At 35.9% G+C, this 15,998-nt stretch overlaps 1 protein-coding gene across 6 annotated transcripts in view; it reads right to left on the reverse strand.

Annotated features, from left to right (window-relative positions):
• The window catches only part of MAP2 (microtubule associated protein 2), a 217,838-nt gene that overhangs the window by 47,848 nt on the left and 153,992 nt on the right, over positions 1-15,998 (reverse strand). For all 6 annotated transcript variants that reach the window (XM_007460222.1, XM_007460225.1, XM_007460221.1 and 3 more), the window contains 2 exons: positions 8,863-8,976; positions 6,120-6,197 (listed from right to left, as the gene is read on the reverse strand). In XM_007460222.1, the coding sequence (XP_007460284.1) occupies positions 6,120-6,197; positions 8,863-8,976 (192 nt within the window). The remainder of the gene's footprint in view (positions 1-6,119; positions 6,198-8,862; positions 8,977-15,998) is intronic.

The following is a 15,998-nucleotide window of genomic DNA, read 5'->3' on the forward strand; positions in this document are numbered from 1 at the left end:
GGTTTAAAATAAAAAAGAGGGACTAGTTTGATTGCCTAGATCACATATCTTTCATACATTTAAGGTGAGAATATCTGATCTTTTAAATGAATGAGGTAGAGTTTGTAAAATACATACTTTTTTTCTATATAACTCAAAAATACGGTTATCCTTTTAAAAGCAAATCATTAGGCCTTCGTATAGGTTAATGCTTTCGTTTGAAAAACCAAAATTCAATAAAAATACAGGTTTGGTTTGAAAAATGTTAAAAATAAAATATCTTCCAATTACTTTCAGTAGGAAGTAAGTTGACATTTTCCCTAAATATACTGAAACGGCTCCAAGAAAACAATCCCAAAATGTGAAGGAACAGTTACTTTGGAAAGTGACACCTAAGTTACCAAAATGTGAAAGTGATTCTATATTTTATTTATATTTTCATTATATCCACTGTACCACCCTCCAGAAACAGACTGGGTGAATCTCGGATGGGAGGACCCTGCTGCCCTTTCGGCTCCAACTCCCATAAAAGAGTAAGAAGAATAAATTACGTGACCTCTAGCTGACTTTGGAGCCAACATCATACCCTTCTCTGGGCTAAGAGGATTCTCTGACACTTGGAAGGTTTTAAGTACAGGTTCAGAAACATTTTCAGTGACCTGAGGGAAGCAGCTTTCTACTGCATTCAGAGTAAAATCCAGGTCCCTGAACCAAGTCAGCTGCTGCTTACTCCCAAGCTCCTTCAGTCCTCTACCCTTTCTCACACATTAGTCATAGGACTCCTTCAGTTCCTAGAGCACTTCATGCGCTTGCCCACCTGAGAGCCCTTGCACATCCTGGACCCTCTGCCCCAAATGTCCCTTTCCTCCTTCTTTGCTTGGCCAACACCTCCTCAGGCTTCTGAGATCAGCTCCCAAGTTGTCTTCTCCCCATCTAATAAACAAAGATTACTCTTCAATCTTAAAGCTCCCTGTTCTTTTCCTTCCTAGTGCTAAGCTTATTTATTGGATATCTGCTCTCCACCAGACTGCATGCTTCTTATAAGCAGGGATCATGTCTGTTTTGTTCACTAGTGTATACCTAGAACTTGAAGACTGCAAGGAACCTTGGGCTTCATAGGTATGTGCCGAATGAATAGAACATAAGGCCAAGAAGGATCTTTCAAATCTATGAATTAAAAGATCAAGTCACATTTTCAGGGAGTTAACTAATAATCAGTGGCTATAATGACACTGATTATATGCACTGCTTATAGCCCTCAAATTTTCTTTTATTCCTTAGACTAATTTAGTTTAACATTATATCAGGCAGCAAAATTAGAAAAAAAGGCCTCAATTTAAGAAAAAAAGACCTTGCTAAAAAAAGGTTTAAGTTTATAAATCTGTGACAAAAATAAATTATATTTATTGATAGTTTATAGTTCAGTAATTTAGAATAATCTCCATTTAGGGGCTTCCCTGGTGGCGCAGTGGTTGAGAGTCCGCCTGCCGATGCAGGGGACACGGGTTTGTGCCCTGGTCCGGGAAGATCCCACATGCTGCGGAGCGGCTGGGCCCGTGAGCCATGGCCGCTGAGCCTGCGCGTCCGGAGCCTGTGCTCCGCAACGGGAGAGGCCACAACAGTGAGAGGCCCGCGTAAACACAAAAAAAAAAAAAAAAAAAATACAATTAGAATAATCTCCATTTAGGAATTCAAAAAGTATTTTAAACAATCCTAATTACAGATTATAAAAAGACAGTGGGTCTTTTGTGACATTATTCCATTTTTAGCACAACAAAATGAGCTCTAAAAGGGACAACAAAAGGAAAAATAAGTGAAGAAATAAATGAATAAAATGCAGAAGTATCAACATTCTGATTTTAGTTACAAAAACTAAATTATATTGAAACAAGTAAGCTTTCAATATATTTTAAAAGCTTTCTTCTGCCTTCTCCTGTAACTCTCAAACAATAGACAAAAGTTACCTGATCTAAGTCAGAGAACCAATAATAGTTTGCTTTTAAATAGTACCTTTCATCTCGGATTCTAAATGAATATTCTTCAAAGGCGTCTGTCTGCTTCATCACTGAGAACTGAAAAGCTGACATGGCATTCCATGTTGAGTACATGCATTAAAAAATTCATGGACAATAACAGGTCTCAGCAGGAAAGAAGCCATGATCGCAATTTCCAGTTCACTACTCTCAATATCAGATTCATTCACTGACTTCTTCATTTATTCATTAATATTTATTGAGAGTTTGCTACAGGCCATGCCCTGGGGAAGCCCTTGGCAATACAATAGTGAGCACAACAGAGACAGTTCCTGCCAACCCTTCCATAAAAATGTGTTGATTTCATCAATAAATGTATTTTGGTTCAGTCACTTATAAAATTAAATTGTATCTTTTCTGTCAAAACATTCTACATGAAGTAAACTGGTTCTCTGTAGTTATTCTAGTTAGCAATTTAAACACAAAGTTATCTTTTCCTTTATCGAGCAGATTTTTCCTTTTTTATTTTACCATATTCATCTACTTTTGATTTTGTATAGAGAAGTGATAATACATTTAATTAAAGTCTTTGTTTCTTCTTGACTATTTGAAACAGACAGCTCCCAAACTGGGTCACATACTAACCCATACAGAAGTACAGCGCGTATGGGTTGAGGTTTATTTACCCTTATTAGAAGACAAACCTCAGAGTCCAGCAAGCCTTACCTTCCTCCACTGTGACAGTCTGTTCTGAGGCTGGTGATGGGGGTGGAGAAGGAGGCAGATTAGCTGTCTCTTCAGCTGCTGAAGACCAAACAAATGAAAAAATGAGATACAACAATTAAACCTATTAGGCCAGTAGATGTGTAGGCAGTTCTGCTATCTGTAAAAAGGACTCTTTATTAAATTCAGGGAAAGACTCAATAGCAAGCTGCATTTGACTTATTTTTAGCCCCATTACCTGGTTCACATATTTTTGAAAACCTAAAAAAAAAGAAGAGCATTTAATATTAAAAAAAAAATCATTTTGTCTTCTCCATAAAAATGGATTAGAGATGGCTGCTAAAATTCTATCATTGATCCCATTAATTTGTGTCTGCTTGTTCAATTAATAAAATATTTCATTCTGGTCCTAATTTACTATATTCAAACCTACCCAGGCAAGCATTTTAGTTTGGATTAGGCTTGACTGATTAAAAAAATGTTAGAGCTCTCTATTGTTCATTTTGATCTGGAAACTAATCACAGTTATTTTAGGAGATGTATTTTTTAAATAACATTTTGTCCACTGATGATAATGTTGAAACCCATCCTCTGTATGTATTCTTAGAAAAGAAAAATGAAGCTGTCACAGCTTGAGGCAACCTTAGATAGAAACATGTACTAGTGGGAGCTGAGAAATATTCTAGCCTTGGCACTACACATAAAGAAGGACCAAAGAGAGAAAGGTTCTAAAAGATGGAATTCATTCACATTTCACTCCAAGTTTTCCTCTTCAAGACCCTTACCTTCTTTATGACCACTCATATAAAGGTAAGGGATTTTAAAAGGAAATATTTATCAGTCAAGGCCAGTGGTAAAATTTTTTTTAAATAAGCCCTGTGAGCTTCTAAGGCATATTTTAAAGTTTCCATTTTTTAAAAAAATTTATTTATTTTATTTATTTATTTTTGGCTGCGTTGGGTCTTCACTGCTGCGCACAGGCTTTCTCTAGTTGAGGCAAGCAGGGGCTTCTCTTCTTTGCAGTGCATGGGCTTCTCATTGCAGTGGCTTCTCTTGTTGCAGAGCATGGGCTCTAGGCACGCAGGCTTAGTAGTTGTGGCATGCAGGCTCAGTAGTTGTGGCTCGCAGGATCTAGAGCACAGGCTCAGGGGTTGTGGCGCACGGGCTTAGCTGCTCCGCGGCATGTGGGATCTTCCCAGAGCAGGGCTGGAACCCGTGTCCCCTGCATTGGCAGGTGGATTCTTAACCACTGCGCCACCAGGGAAGCCCTCAATCCTTTTTTTAAATGAGAGATTTTTCTTTTAAAAATGAATGAAATTTTGTCATTTGTAGCACCATGGGTGGACTTGGAGGGCATTATGCTAAGTGAAAGAAGTCAGAGAAAGACAAATAGTGTATATCACTTACACATGGAATCTAAAAAATATAGCAAACTAGTGAATGTAACAAAAAAGAAGCGACTCACAGATACAGAGAACAAACTGGTGGTTACCAGTGAGGAGGGGGAAGGGGCAACATAAGGGTGAGGGTGTGGGAGCTATAAACTACTGGGTGTAAGATAGGCTCAAGGATGTATTGTACAGTTTGGGGAATATAGCCCATATTTTGTAATAACTGTAAATGGAAAGTAACCTTTAAATTGTATTAAAAATTAAAAAAGTTTTAAAAAGGGGGATTTTGTTTTATTTGAAAGAATACAAGTAAACCACAGAAAGAAGGTTAATGTTTTAGATAAGTTTTTCCCTCTCTGTTTTAGAAGAAAATAATACTTGATAATCAAAGAACATTTTATTGACTATAATGAGATTATTTTTAATTATTATTCTGGGAGAGGAGAAATTTTTATTGTTTAATTTTTAATAGACAATGGAGTGCTAATCAGAAAATCAAATATTAAGGATACATTAGATTGAAAGAAAAATAGATACGTGATATGTACTATTTTTAGGCTTTAAAAACCATACCTTTCAATGTGTTAGTTATATGCACCTGTGAAATAAACATATATGTTGAACATAAGAGAATTTCCCTTTTTATGCATCTCTGCATGTACATACATCTACATTTAGCATCTATCTATCTATCTATCTATCTATCTGTCTGTCTATCCAGAGTAGGGACAGGGAGCCTTTGGCTGAGAGTGTTTTCCTTGGTGACCACCATTATATTACCTGTTTGGCCCTGCAGGGCATTTGACTTGTGATGGAGTGAGAGGGCAAATGCTATCTCATTTTCCTTAAATGAACCAAGTGAAGACCAGTACCATATATGAGATACAATGTCACTGATGATTCTAACAATCTCTGGCTATAGGTTTTGTGTAGCCTGTTCAGGGAGACCAAAAAGAGACTGCAGTACAGACAATAATTAACGAAAACCCATAAAGGGAAAAAAATCATCTCTAATTAAAGCATTAGAACATTTGCCTTATGAGTAGGGGCCATGACATCAAAATGCACTGGCTTTATTTTTATAATAACTATCTCCAGTGGTCTGGAAAAGGAAAATTAAGGGCAATTTAGGGGCAAGTCTAATTATAAGTTGACTATCCTAAAGACTACCGAAATACCACGAGTCTGTTGAGGAAGGTGAAAATAGATCCCAGTGCATCCCAACAGAGATATTTGATGAATGTCACAGTTAGGGATGAAGTATGAGATATGGCCTGTCTTTGAACGTGAAGACTTGATTCTGTGATCAGGGTGCAGCAGACACAGCCCCTGACCTGAGGCTCTTTCTCATTTACCTAAAGGCAGAGCTGCAGGCTGATCTTTATGCTGAGCTTCTTTCTCTTGTTCACCTTTCAGAACTGCTACAGCTTCCGCCGTGACTACTTGAACTATCCTTGCAGACACCTCCTCTGTAATAAATAGTAACAAAAGAAAATGAAATGATGAGCCATCCAAAACAGGTAGCAACGAGGAAAAATAATCAAACAGTATAGTCAATTAGGATTTTATTTTCACTGTCTTTCTCCCAAAGAAGTACAACAGAATTTATTAAATTGCAGATAAATACACACACACACACACACACACACACACACACACCACACACATATAAACTAAAAATGTGTTGATTTCATCAATAAATGTATTTTGGTTCAGTCACTTATAAAATTAAATTGTATCTTTTCTGTCAAAACATTCTACATGAAGTAAACTGGTTCTCTGTAGTTATTCTAGTTAGCAATTTAAACACAAAGTTATCTTTTCCTTTATCGAGCAGATTTTTCCTTTTTTATTTTACCATATTCATCTACTTTTGATTTTGTATAGAGAAGTGATAATACATTTAATTAAAGTCTTTGTTTCTTCTTGACTATTTGAAACAGACAGCTCCCAAACTGGGTCACATACTAACCCATACAGAAGTACAGCGCGTATGGGTTGAGGTTTATTTACCCTTATTAGAAGACAAACCTCAGAGTCCAGCAAGCCTTACCTTCCTCCACTGTGACAGTCTGTTCTGAGGCTGGTGATGGGGGTGGAGAAGGAGGCAGATTAGCTGTCTCTTCAGCTGCTGAAGACCAAACAAATGAAAAAATGAGATACAACAATTAAACCTATTAGGCCAGTAGATGTGTAGGCAGTTCTGCTATCTGTAAAAAGGACTCTTTATTAAATTCAGGGAAAGACTCAATAGCAAGCTGCATTTGACTTATTTTTAGCCCCATTACCTGGTTCACATATTTTTGAAAACCTAAAAAAAAAGAAGAGCATTTAATATTAAAAAAAAAATCATTTTGTCTTCTCCATAAAAATGGATTAGAGATGGCTGCTAAAATTCTATCATTGATCCCATTAATTTGTGTCTGCTTGTTCAATTAATAAAATATTTCATTCTGGTCCTAATTTACTATATTCAAACCTACCCAGGCAAGCATTTTAGTTTGGATTAGGCTTGACTGATTAAAAAAATGTTAGAGCTCTCTATTGTTCATTTTGATCTGGAAACTAATCACAGTTATTTTAGGAGATGTATTTTTTAAATAACATTTTGTCCACTGATGATAATGTTGAAACCCATCCTCTGTATGTATTCTTAGAAAAGAAAAATGAAGCTGTCACAGCTTGAGGCAACCTTAGATAGAAACATGTACTAGTGGGAGCTGAGAAATATTCTAGCCTTGGCACTACACATAAAGAAGGACCAAAGAGAGAAAGGTTCTAAAAGATGGAATTCATTCACATTTCACTCCAAGTTTTCCTCTTCAAGACCCTTACCTTCTTTATGACCACTCATATAAAGGTAAGGGATTTTAAAAGGAAATATTTATCAGTCAAGGCCAGTGGTAAAATTTTTTTTAAATAAGCCCTGTGAGCTTCTAAGGCATATTTTAAAGTTTCCATTTTTTAAAAAAATTTATTTATTTTATTTATTTATTTTTGGCTGCGTTGGGTCTTCACTGCTGCGCACAGGCTTTCTCTAGTTGAGGCAAGCAGGGGCTTCTCTTCTTTGCAGTGCATGGGCTTCTCATTGCAGTGGCTTCTCTTGTTGCAGAGCATGGGCTCTAGGCACGCAGGCTTAGTAGTTGTGGCATGCAGGCTCAGTAGTTGTGGCTCGCAGGATCTAGAGCACAGGCTCAGGGGTTGTGGCGCACGGGCTTAGCTGCTCCGCGGCATGTGGGATCTTCCCAGAGCAGGGCTGGAACCCGTGTCCCCTGCATTGGCAGGTGGATTCTTAACCACTGCGCCACCAGGGAAGCCCTCAATCCTTTTTTTAAATGAGAGATTTTTCTTTTAAAAATGAATGAAATTTTGTCATTTGTAGCACCATGGGTGGACTTGGAGGGCATTATGCTAAGTGAAAGAAGTCAGAGAAAGACAAATAGTGTATATCACTTACACATGGAATCTAAAAAATATAGCAAACTAGTGAATGTAACAAAAAAGAAGCGACTCACAGATACAGAGAACAAACTGGTGGTTACCAGTGAGGAGGGGGAAGGGGCAACATAAGGGTGAGGGTGTGGGAGCTATAAACTACTGGGTGTAAGATAGGCTCAAGGATGTATTGTACAGTTTGGGGAATATAGCCCATATTTTGTAATAACTGTAAATGGAAAGTAACCTTTAAATTGTATTAAAAATTAAAAAAGTTTTAAAAAGGGGGATTTTGTTTTATTTGAAAGAATACAAGTAAACCACAGAAAGAAGGTTAATGTTTTAGATAAGTTTTTCCCTCTCTGTTTTAGAAGAAAATAATACTTGATAATCAAAGAACATTTTATTGACTATAATGAGATTATTTTTAATTATTATTCTGGGAGAGGAGAAATTTTTATTGTTTAATTTTTAATAGACAATGGAGTGCTAATCAGAAAATCAAATATTAAGGATACATTAGATTGAAAGAAAAATAGATACGTGATATGTACTATTTTTAGGCTTTAAAAACCATACCTTTCAATGTGTTAGTTATATGCACCTGTGAAATAAACATATATGTTGAACATAAGAGAATTTCCCTTTTTATGCATCTCTGCATGTACATACATCTACATTTAGCATCTATCTATCTATCTATCTATCTATCTGTCTGTCTATCCAGAGTAGGGACAGGGAGCCTTTGGCTGAGAGTGTTTTCCTTGGTGACCACCATTATATTACCTGTTTGGCCCTGCAGGGCATTTGACTTGTGATGGAGTGAGAGGGCAAATGCTATCTCATTTTCCTTAAATGAACCAAGTGAAGACCAGTACCATATATGAGATACAATGTCACTGATGATTCTAACAATCTCTGGCTATAGGTTTTGTGTAGCCTGTTCAGGGAGACCAAAAAGAGACTGCAGTACAGACAATAATTAACGAAAACCCATAAAGGGAAAAAAATCATCTCTAATTAAAGCATTAGAACATTTGCCTTATGAGTAGGGGCCATGACATCAAAATGCACTGGCTTTATTTTTATAATAACTATCTCCAGTGGTCTGGAAAAGGAAAATTAAGGGCAATTTAGGGGCAAGTCTAATTATAAGTTGACTATCCTAAAGACTACCGAAATACCACGAGTCTGTTGAGGAAGGTGAAAATAGATCCCAGTGCATCCCAACAGAGATATTTGATGAATGTCACAGTTAGGGATGAAGTATGAGATATGGCCTGTCTTTGAACGTGAAGACTTGATTCTGTGATCAGGGTGCAGCAGACACAGCCCCTGACCTGAGGCTCTTTCTCATTTACCTAAAGGCAGAGCTGCAGGCTGATCTTTATGCTGAGCTTCTTTCTCTTGTTCACCTTTCAGAACTGCTACAGCTTCCGCCGTGACTACTTGAACTATCCTTGCAGACACCTCCTCTGTAATAAATAGTAACAAAAGAAAATGAAATGATGAGCCATCCAAAACAGGTAGCAACGAGGAAAAATAATCAAACAGTATAGTCAATTAGGATTTTATTTTCACTGTCTTTCTCCCAAAGAAGTACAACAGAATTTATTAAATTGCAGATAAATACACACACACACACACACACACACACACACACACACCACACATATAAACCAAAAAAAAAAACAAGTGAGAGAGAGAGAAAGTAAAAGGAGTTGGCATTCTTGGAGCTAAGCAAAATTAACACAGAACTAAGGAAAAATAATTAACCTGTATGGCAGCTTAAATTTTAAAAATTGTTTATACAAACAGAAACAATGTAACATTTTGTACCTAGTAAAACAAATTCTAAGAGAAGAGAGGATTCATTTTAGATTTAACTTAAAATACTGTTTTATAGTTTTCTTACAGTTTTATAGAAAAGTATATTAAAATAATCTTCTATGCTAATTTGCAGAAATACCATGATTTAAAATCAAAAGATGCTTCAAAATGTGAATTTATGATTAAACAGCACTATCTGGGATTAGTTTGAACATGAGAGATTAAGAAAAATCGGGGAAGATGAAATCTGAGTGAAATACATGGAAATGATATATCAGATGGTCTCTTTCTAAAGAGCTACTACTTTTCTAGACAGTGGATGGTTTAAAGATCTTTAAGGTCATATGATATATATTCAACCTAGTCAGTGCAATAGTTTCATTAAAAAAAAGCCAGGGTGGGAGGGAAGGTCATCATTAAAATGATCAGTCTGTGAGATGCCTGATAACTAGTTTTTGGCCTGAAATGGCATCCGCTAAACCATTAACAATGCTAACTTCATATAACCTAGTCAGAAAAAATTCAGGAAATGATGTTCCATATGTAGTCAACTAAAAAGGAAAGAAGCCTTTTGAGATTAAAAATATTTTCTAAATTAGAAATAAATTCTACAGAATTTAACTTTTCATCATCTTTATATAAAAACATCTACCATAGTAGGAAATAAACCCACTTATAGCCTTAACAGAAACAAGTTGTCCTGGATAAGGGGATGGGTAGGGATTTGTTCTCATAATTTTAATCAAGATTTTAGAATAAATAATTCATTGAAATTATGGTTCCTGATTGGAATTTACACATTCACAAGCAGGTTGGGGGAGATCTGCCTGTTTTTACCTGGCTGGTTCATTTAGACACAGCCTCTTCTAGAAAGGCTTCATCACCCCACCCAGGATGACAGAGACCATAGTGCTTGAGAAGCAGGCTTCTGGGTAAGCAATCCACTTGGACAACATTTATCTGAATTTTAAAAGCTGAATTAACTGATTGAATACATTTACCTCTATATGTTTAACTTCCTGATTTTTTAAATAGCCACTTGACACTATACCCTATGTATATAGTCTTAAGGGATGCACTTTAAACACTCTTATCTACAGCCAGTAGCAGTTAATAGCAGGAGAAGCAGTATTTTAAAAATATTATAGTGCTCACTACGTGCCAAACACTTTGCTAAGGTGGTTGCTCTCATCATTCTAATGCATTATTTACTATTATTACTCCCATCTTTCAGATGAGGAAACAGTGGACAATAGGATTAGATCATATAATCAGACATTCTTATACATATCATAGTTAGAATACCAACTTTCAAGTAATTAGTATATTATAAAATGCTTTAAATACTAAAACTAAATTAAGTGTGATTTAATATATTTTTTTAATTGTTTATTTTGTTTATTTTTATTTTTGGCTGTGTTGAGTCTTCATTGCTGCGCATGGGATTGCGCTAGTTGCGGCGAGCCGGGGTTACTCTTCGTTGCGGTGCGCGGGCTTCTCATTGCGGTGGCTTCTCTTGTTGCAGAACATGGGCTCTAGGTGCCCGGGCTTCCGCAGTTGCGGCTCGCAAGCTCAGTAGTTGTGGCTCGCGGGCTTAGTTGCTCCACAGGATGTGGGATCTTCCCGGACTAGGGCACAAACCCGTGTCCCCTGCATTGGCAGGCAGATTCTTAACGACTGCACCACCAGGAAAGCCCTGATTTAATATTTTTTTATGTTTGAAGTATAATTTTAAGAAGCTGGAGTACTAATTTAAATTTCAAGTATCCAAAGAGCAAGTATGGATAGGCTACTTAAAATTATTTCTGAAAAAGCTTTAATTTCTAAGCAAGGCTCCAGCAAATTCATTTCATACATTTATATACCAAGTATTTTTCATAAAGCAATTTTTTTAGACAATACACTTTGCACTCAATTTAGTTTCAACAAGGAAGGATCTTTTTTCTTTACTATTGCAAAAATGTACAGAATAATTATAATATCAAATAGTGATGATACAATTCATCCTTATAAGGATGTTTTAAACTACACAATTTAATTCATAGCATCACATAATTTTAGAGCTTAAAGAGCTCTGAGAGAAGATTTTGTCTAAATCCTCTCATTTTGCAGATGAGGAAACAAAGGCTGGGTATACTGATGAGATTTGCTCAAGTTCAGACAGCTGATGGAGGCAAACAGACTAGAACCCAGGTTTCCTATTATGATGTTTTTTCTCTTAAATAGAAGAACAGAAGGACTAATGGAGAAACAACCAGAAAATTCTCTAGCACTCATGTGAATGGCTAATGGAAATATATGAACTTTAAAGGTATGAACCAAGGAAACATACTCTCAGACCTGCTTGTCTATTCATCTATCTAATGTACACTATTACCATTCCTGATTATATTTTGAGACTATGTAACAAGTGATTGACCATGATTGAGTAATTATCTATCTATCTATCTGTGAGTAATTATCTATCTATCTATTTATCTATCTAATCATCTACCTATATATCTTGTAGACCATGTTAGATACTGTAATAGATAATTTAACTCAAGAAGATGAATACTTTATTTCTGAGACAGTACTATTTTATTAGAATTTTTGTTCTATTTTAGTGTTTGAGCAGAAATTTTCATAGTTGTTCCAGGTAAATAAATGACAATAACAATCATCATAGCATTGTAAGGAATACTAACTGCTGTGCTATTTGGTGGGGAGGGCAGAAGAGGATGAAGGGCTGCGTGTTTTCATGAAGCCGGGCTGTTGGGGAGGGTTTCTCTGAAAAATCCCTGAAAGGCTAGTCTCCCAAAGTGACCTTTTCAATGGGAAAGAATACTGCAAAAAGGGCTACAGAAAGTTAAATCCACTTTGAGACACCTCTTTGTTGTTTACACTGCTTAATAATATTGCAAAAAGAATTATTTTATGTTTTGCGAATTGCCACTTGCATATATTAATTTTCAATGCAATTCAGACCTTTAAAAATCAAGAGTGATTTTCAGCACTTCTAGCATCCAGGTGTTTTATGGAAAACTGGATATAATGGAGAGGTGGAGCAAGAATTGCAGAAAATGGGACATATATAGAACCCATGCGTCTTCTGGATCATTCCTTCATCTCCTTTGTTGGCACGTATGCAAAATTTAGTATCTCTCTATGGCATTTAGTAAATACATCTTGCATGGAATTGTGTCAGTACACAAGCCTTATCTCCACTACCATGTAAAGTTTCCCAAGTCAAGGACTTTCTCTCTGTCATTGCTGCAATTCTTGAAGCTTCTCTCATTGAACTTTACCCAGATTGAATGCTTAACACAAGTTTTTGAGAGGATGAAAAATTAACATGAAACGCTTGTTTATGATGCTTACACAAATTCAGAAATAATCTGTGCTTGTTACTATATTTACTAACTTAATCCCCCCAATTTATATCATTTATTATATTCTTTTTATTTTATTTATTTATTTATTTATTTATTTTTATTTTTATTTTTTTTAACATCTTTATTGGGGTATAATTGCTTTACAATGGTGTGTTAGTTTCTGCTTTATAACAGAGTGAGTCAGTTATACATATATATATGTTCCCATATCTCTTCCCTCTTTGTCTCCCTCCCTCCCACCCTCCCTATCCCACCCCTCCAGACAGCCACAAAGAACCGAGCCGGTTTCCCTGTGCCATGCGGCTGCTTCCCACTGGCTATCTACCTTACGTTTGTTAGTATATATATGTCCATGTCTCTCTCTCGCCCTAACACACCTCACCCTTCCCCCTCCCCATATCCTCAAGTCTGTTCTCCAGTAGGTCTCTGTCTTTATTCCTGTTTTACCCCTAGGTTCTTCATAACATTTTTTTTTCTTAAATTCCATATATATGTGTTAGCATACGGTATTTGTCCTTCTCTTTCTGACTTACTTCACTCTGTATGACAGACTCTAGATCTATCCACCTCATTACAAATAGCTCAATTTCGTTTCTTTTTATGGCTGAGTAATATTCCATTGTATATATGTGCCACATCTTCTTTATCCATTCATCCGACGGCGGGCACTTAGGTTGTTTCCATCTCCGGGCTATTGTAAATAGAGCTGCAATGAACATTTTGGTACATGACTCTTTCTGAATTCTGGTTTCCTCAGGGTATATACCTAGTAGTGGGATTGCTGGGTCATATGGTAGTTCTATTTGTAGTTTTTTAAGGAACCTCCATACTGTTCTCCATAGTGGCTGAACCAATTCACATTCCCACCAGCAGTGCAAGAGTGTTCCCTTTTCTCCACACCCTCTCCAGCATTTATTGTTTCTAGATTTTTTGATGATGGCCATTCTGACTGGTGTGAGATGATATCTCATTGTAGTTTTGATTTGCATTTCTCTAATGATTAATGATGTTGAGCATTCTTTCATGTGTTTGTTGGCAGTCTGTATATCTTCTTTGGAGAAATGTCTATTTCATTTCTTTTTCATTTATTCCTGATCTGCTTGTTACTATATTTACTAACTTAATCCCCCCAATTTATATCATTTATTATATTCTTGTTTAAATTTTTGATGCACTTTAGAATGCTACTTCTTAAATGGGGGCTCCAAATTCTCTGCACTTACTGAAGAATTTTCCAGGATCTAAGAGTAGTTAACATAAATTAAATTTGTTTAAATTGGGAAAATAATCCAAAAAAAATAAGTATCTACTAGTATGTGAACAAATTACAACTGAGCTATACTACATTATTCCAGTCTTTTGGTTTGAGATTTGTATTTAGAATAATTTTGAAACCGTGGAGAATTAGTTTATATGTTGTTGGCTAATGAGAACAGAGGTGAACTTAATAAAGAATGCATTCTCATGAGGTGTAGGCCAAATGACATCATTAGGCACTGTAGAGACTTTCAAAATATTCTAAACAGAGATAAGGGAAAAATTGAATCATTACTTATCTCCAGTCAGTATAGACATGTCCAACCTAAATAAAATGCACTGTATCAGCTGGTACCACATATCTTATGAGTGATAATTTAGTCTTAGCAAAACAATATTATTTATTTAGATGGGAAGAGGCAGGACATTTGAATTTTATTGGTTTTGTTGTTTCAGAGAACATTAATTTATAAATGTGTTTGAGTTTCGTAGTTGAATAAGCTGATTTTATATTTGTATGTATTTAATCAAAACTAGTAAGAAAATAATTTAGCCCATTCTTGGGATAATTGATCATTTTTTTTCTTTAAAATAATTTAACAGATTATAAGAAATGTTACTTTAGAATAATCAAACGGGCTGTATGGGAGTCAAGTTCATGACATGTTATCTTCCATTTCGGGGAAAAATAATACTGTTAAAACTTTAAAAATAGAAAAATAACTATTTTCTAATATTAATTTCATAGTGTATTTAGGAAAACATGAGTATAGGATTGCTCTGGGGGTTTCAATTGGTCCAGTCAATTCAAAAATCTTCCTCTAAGAAAGGGCTGTCATCAGTGCAGAGATGGTAGCTTCTCCCACGGAGGATGGCCTTTTCTCAATGGACGCCTAATCAGCAGATCTCCTGAGTGAGGCTCACCGTTATAGCCTGGCTCCTGGAACAGGAGCAAATATACTCAGGGTTCAGGTAAAGTTCAGGGAAGATTAATGGTAAACATGTCAAACATATACAAAAGATAAAGGAAGGCAGTCACAAAATCAGACCTATAAAAATGATAACATAAGAGTTACAATGTGTGTGTGTGATTATATATGTATATATATAATTATATGTACTTAATTTTATAATTATATAATTTCTTTATTCATTCTACAAGTATTTATTAAACGCCTCCATCCATCCTCCCATTCATCCATCCACCCATCTATCGTATCTTTCTATCTAGGGGATTACTGTCTTTTATAGTGTGCATTAGACAAAGTCACATGGACTTTAATTCAGAGAAATGTGGGTATAAACTCCAGCATTGCTACTTTCTAGTTACTTCATCCTAGGAATTTTACTCCAACTCACTGAGTTTCAAATCTTCAATCAAAAAATGGAAATGATAATAGTACCCATCTCACAGGTTTTTGTGAGGAACTCAATTACAAAAATATATAACAGGCCTGGCACATCAAAGAACTCAAATAAAAAGATCTCCCACTAGCTCTTTACCAAGATGTTTTTATTTTCTCTCAGCCATATATTGTTCTGAGTCTTCTACCTTTATATTTCTACTTTAAAGATAAAGAGCAACAGTGATATGCCCTAAGGGTCCAGCCCAACTAGGCTATCATTATGATGAATATCAGATAATATGGTTAGTCTGCAATCATCTGTGTTGATGGCTAAGGGCAGTGTTTTGTTTTTTTTGTTTTTTTCTAGACAAAGCTAGAGGGATGTTATTATTTATTCTCTGGCTTTATACCCACTTCTTTGGCTGTGTAGGTTCTGGTCTACCATCTGCTCTAGATTCCAGCCAGTAAGTCCCAATTTAGGACTGTCTTCTAGACAGTGTTCCTAAAGGCATGATAACCCCTATCTACTGCTGAGGACAATTAGCAATTAAGAGATCAGACATTTTAATTTTTCATTGCTCACTTGTTCTACCTCCTTATTGCCTTTCCTACTTTCTTGTCTAATTCTTTGTTGTTATTTTTTTCTTCCAAACATTATACGTATAAAATTTTGAATAGGACTTAGCTGTT

The sequence above is a fragment of the Lipotes vexillifer genome, unplaced genomic scaffold (assembly GCF_000442215.2).
Source record: "Lipotes vexillifer unplaced genomic scaffold, Lipotes_vexillifer_v1.1 scaffold1330, whole genome shotgun sequence".
Classification (NCBI taxonomy): domain Eukaryota; kingdom Metazoa; phylum Chordata; class Mammalia; order Artiodactyla; family Lipotidae; genus Lipotes; species Lipotes vexillifer.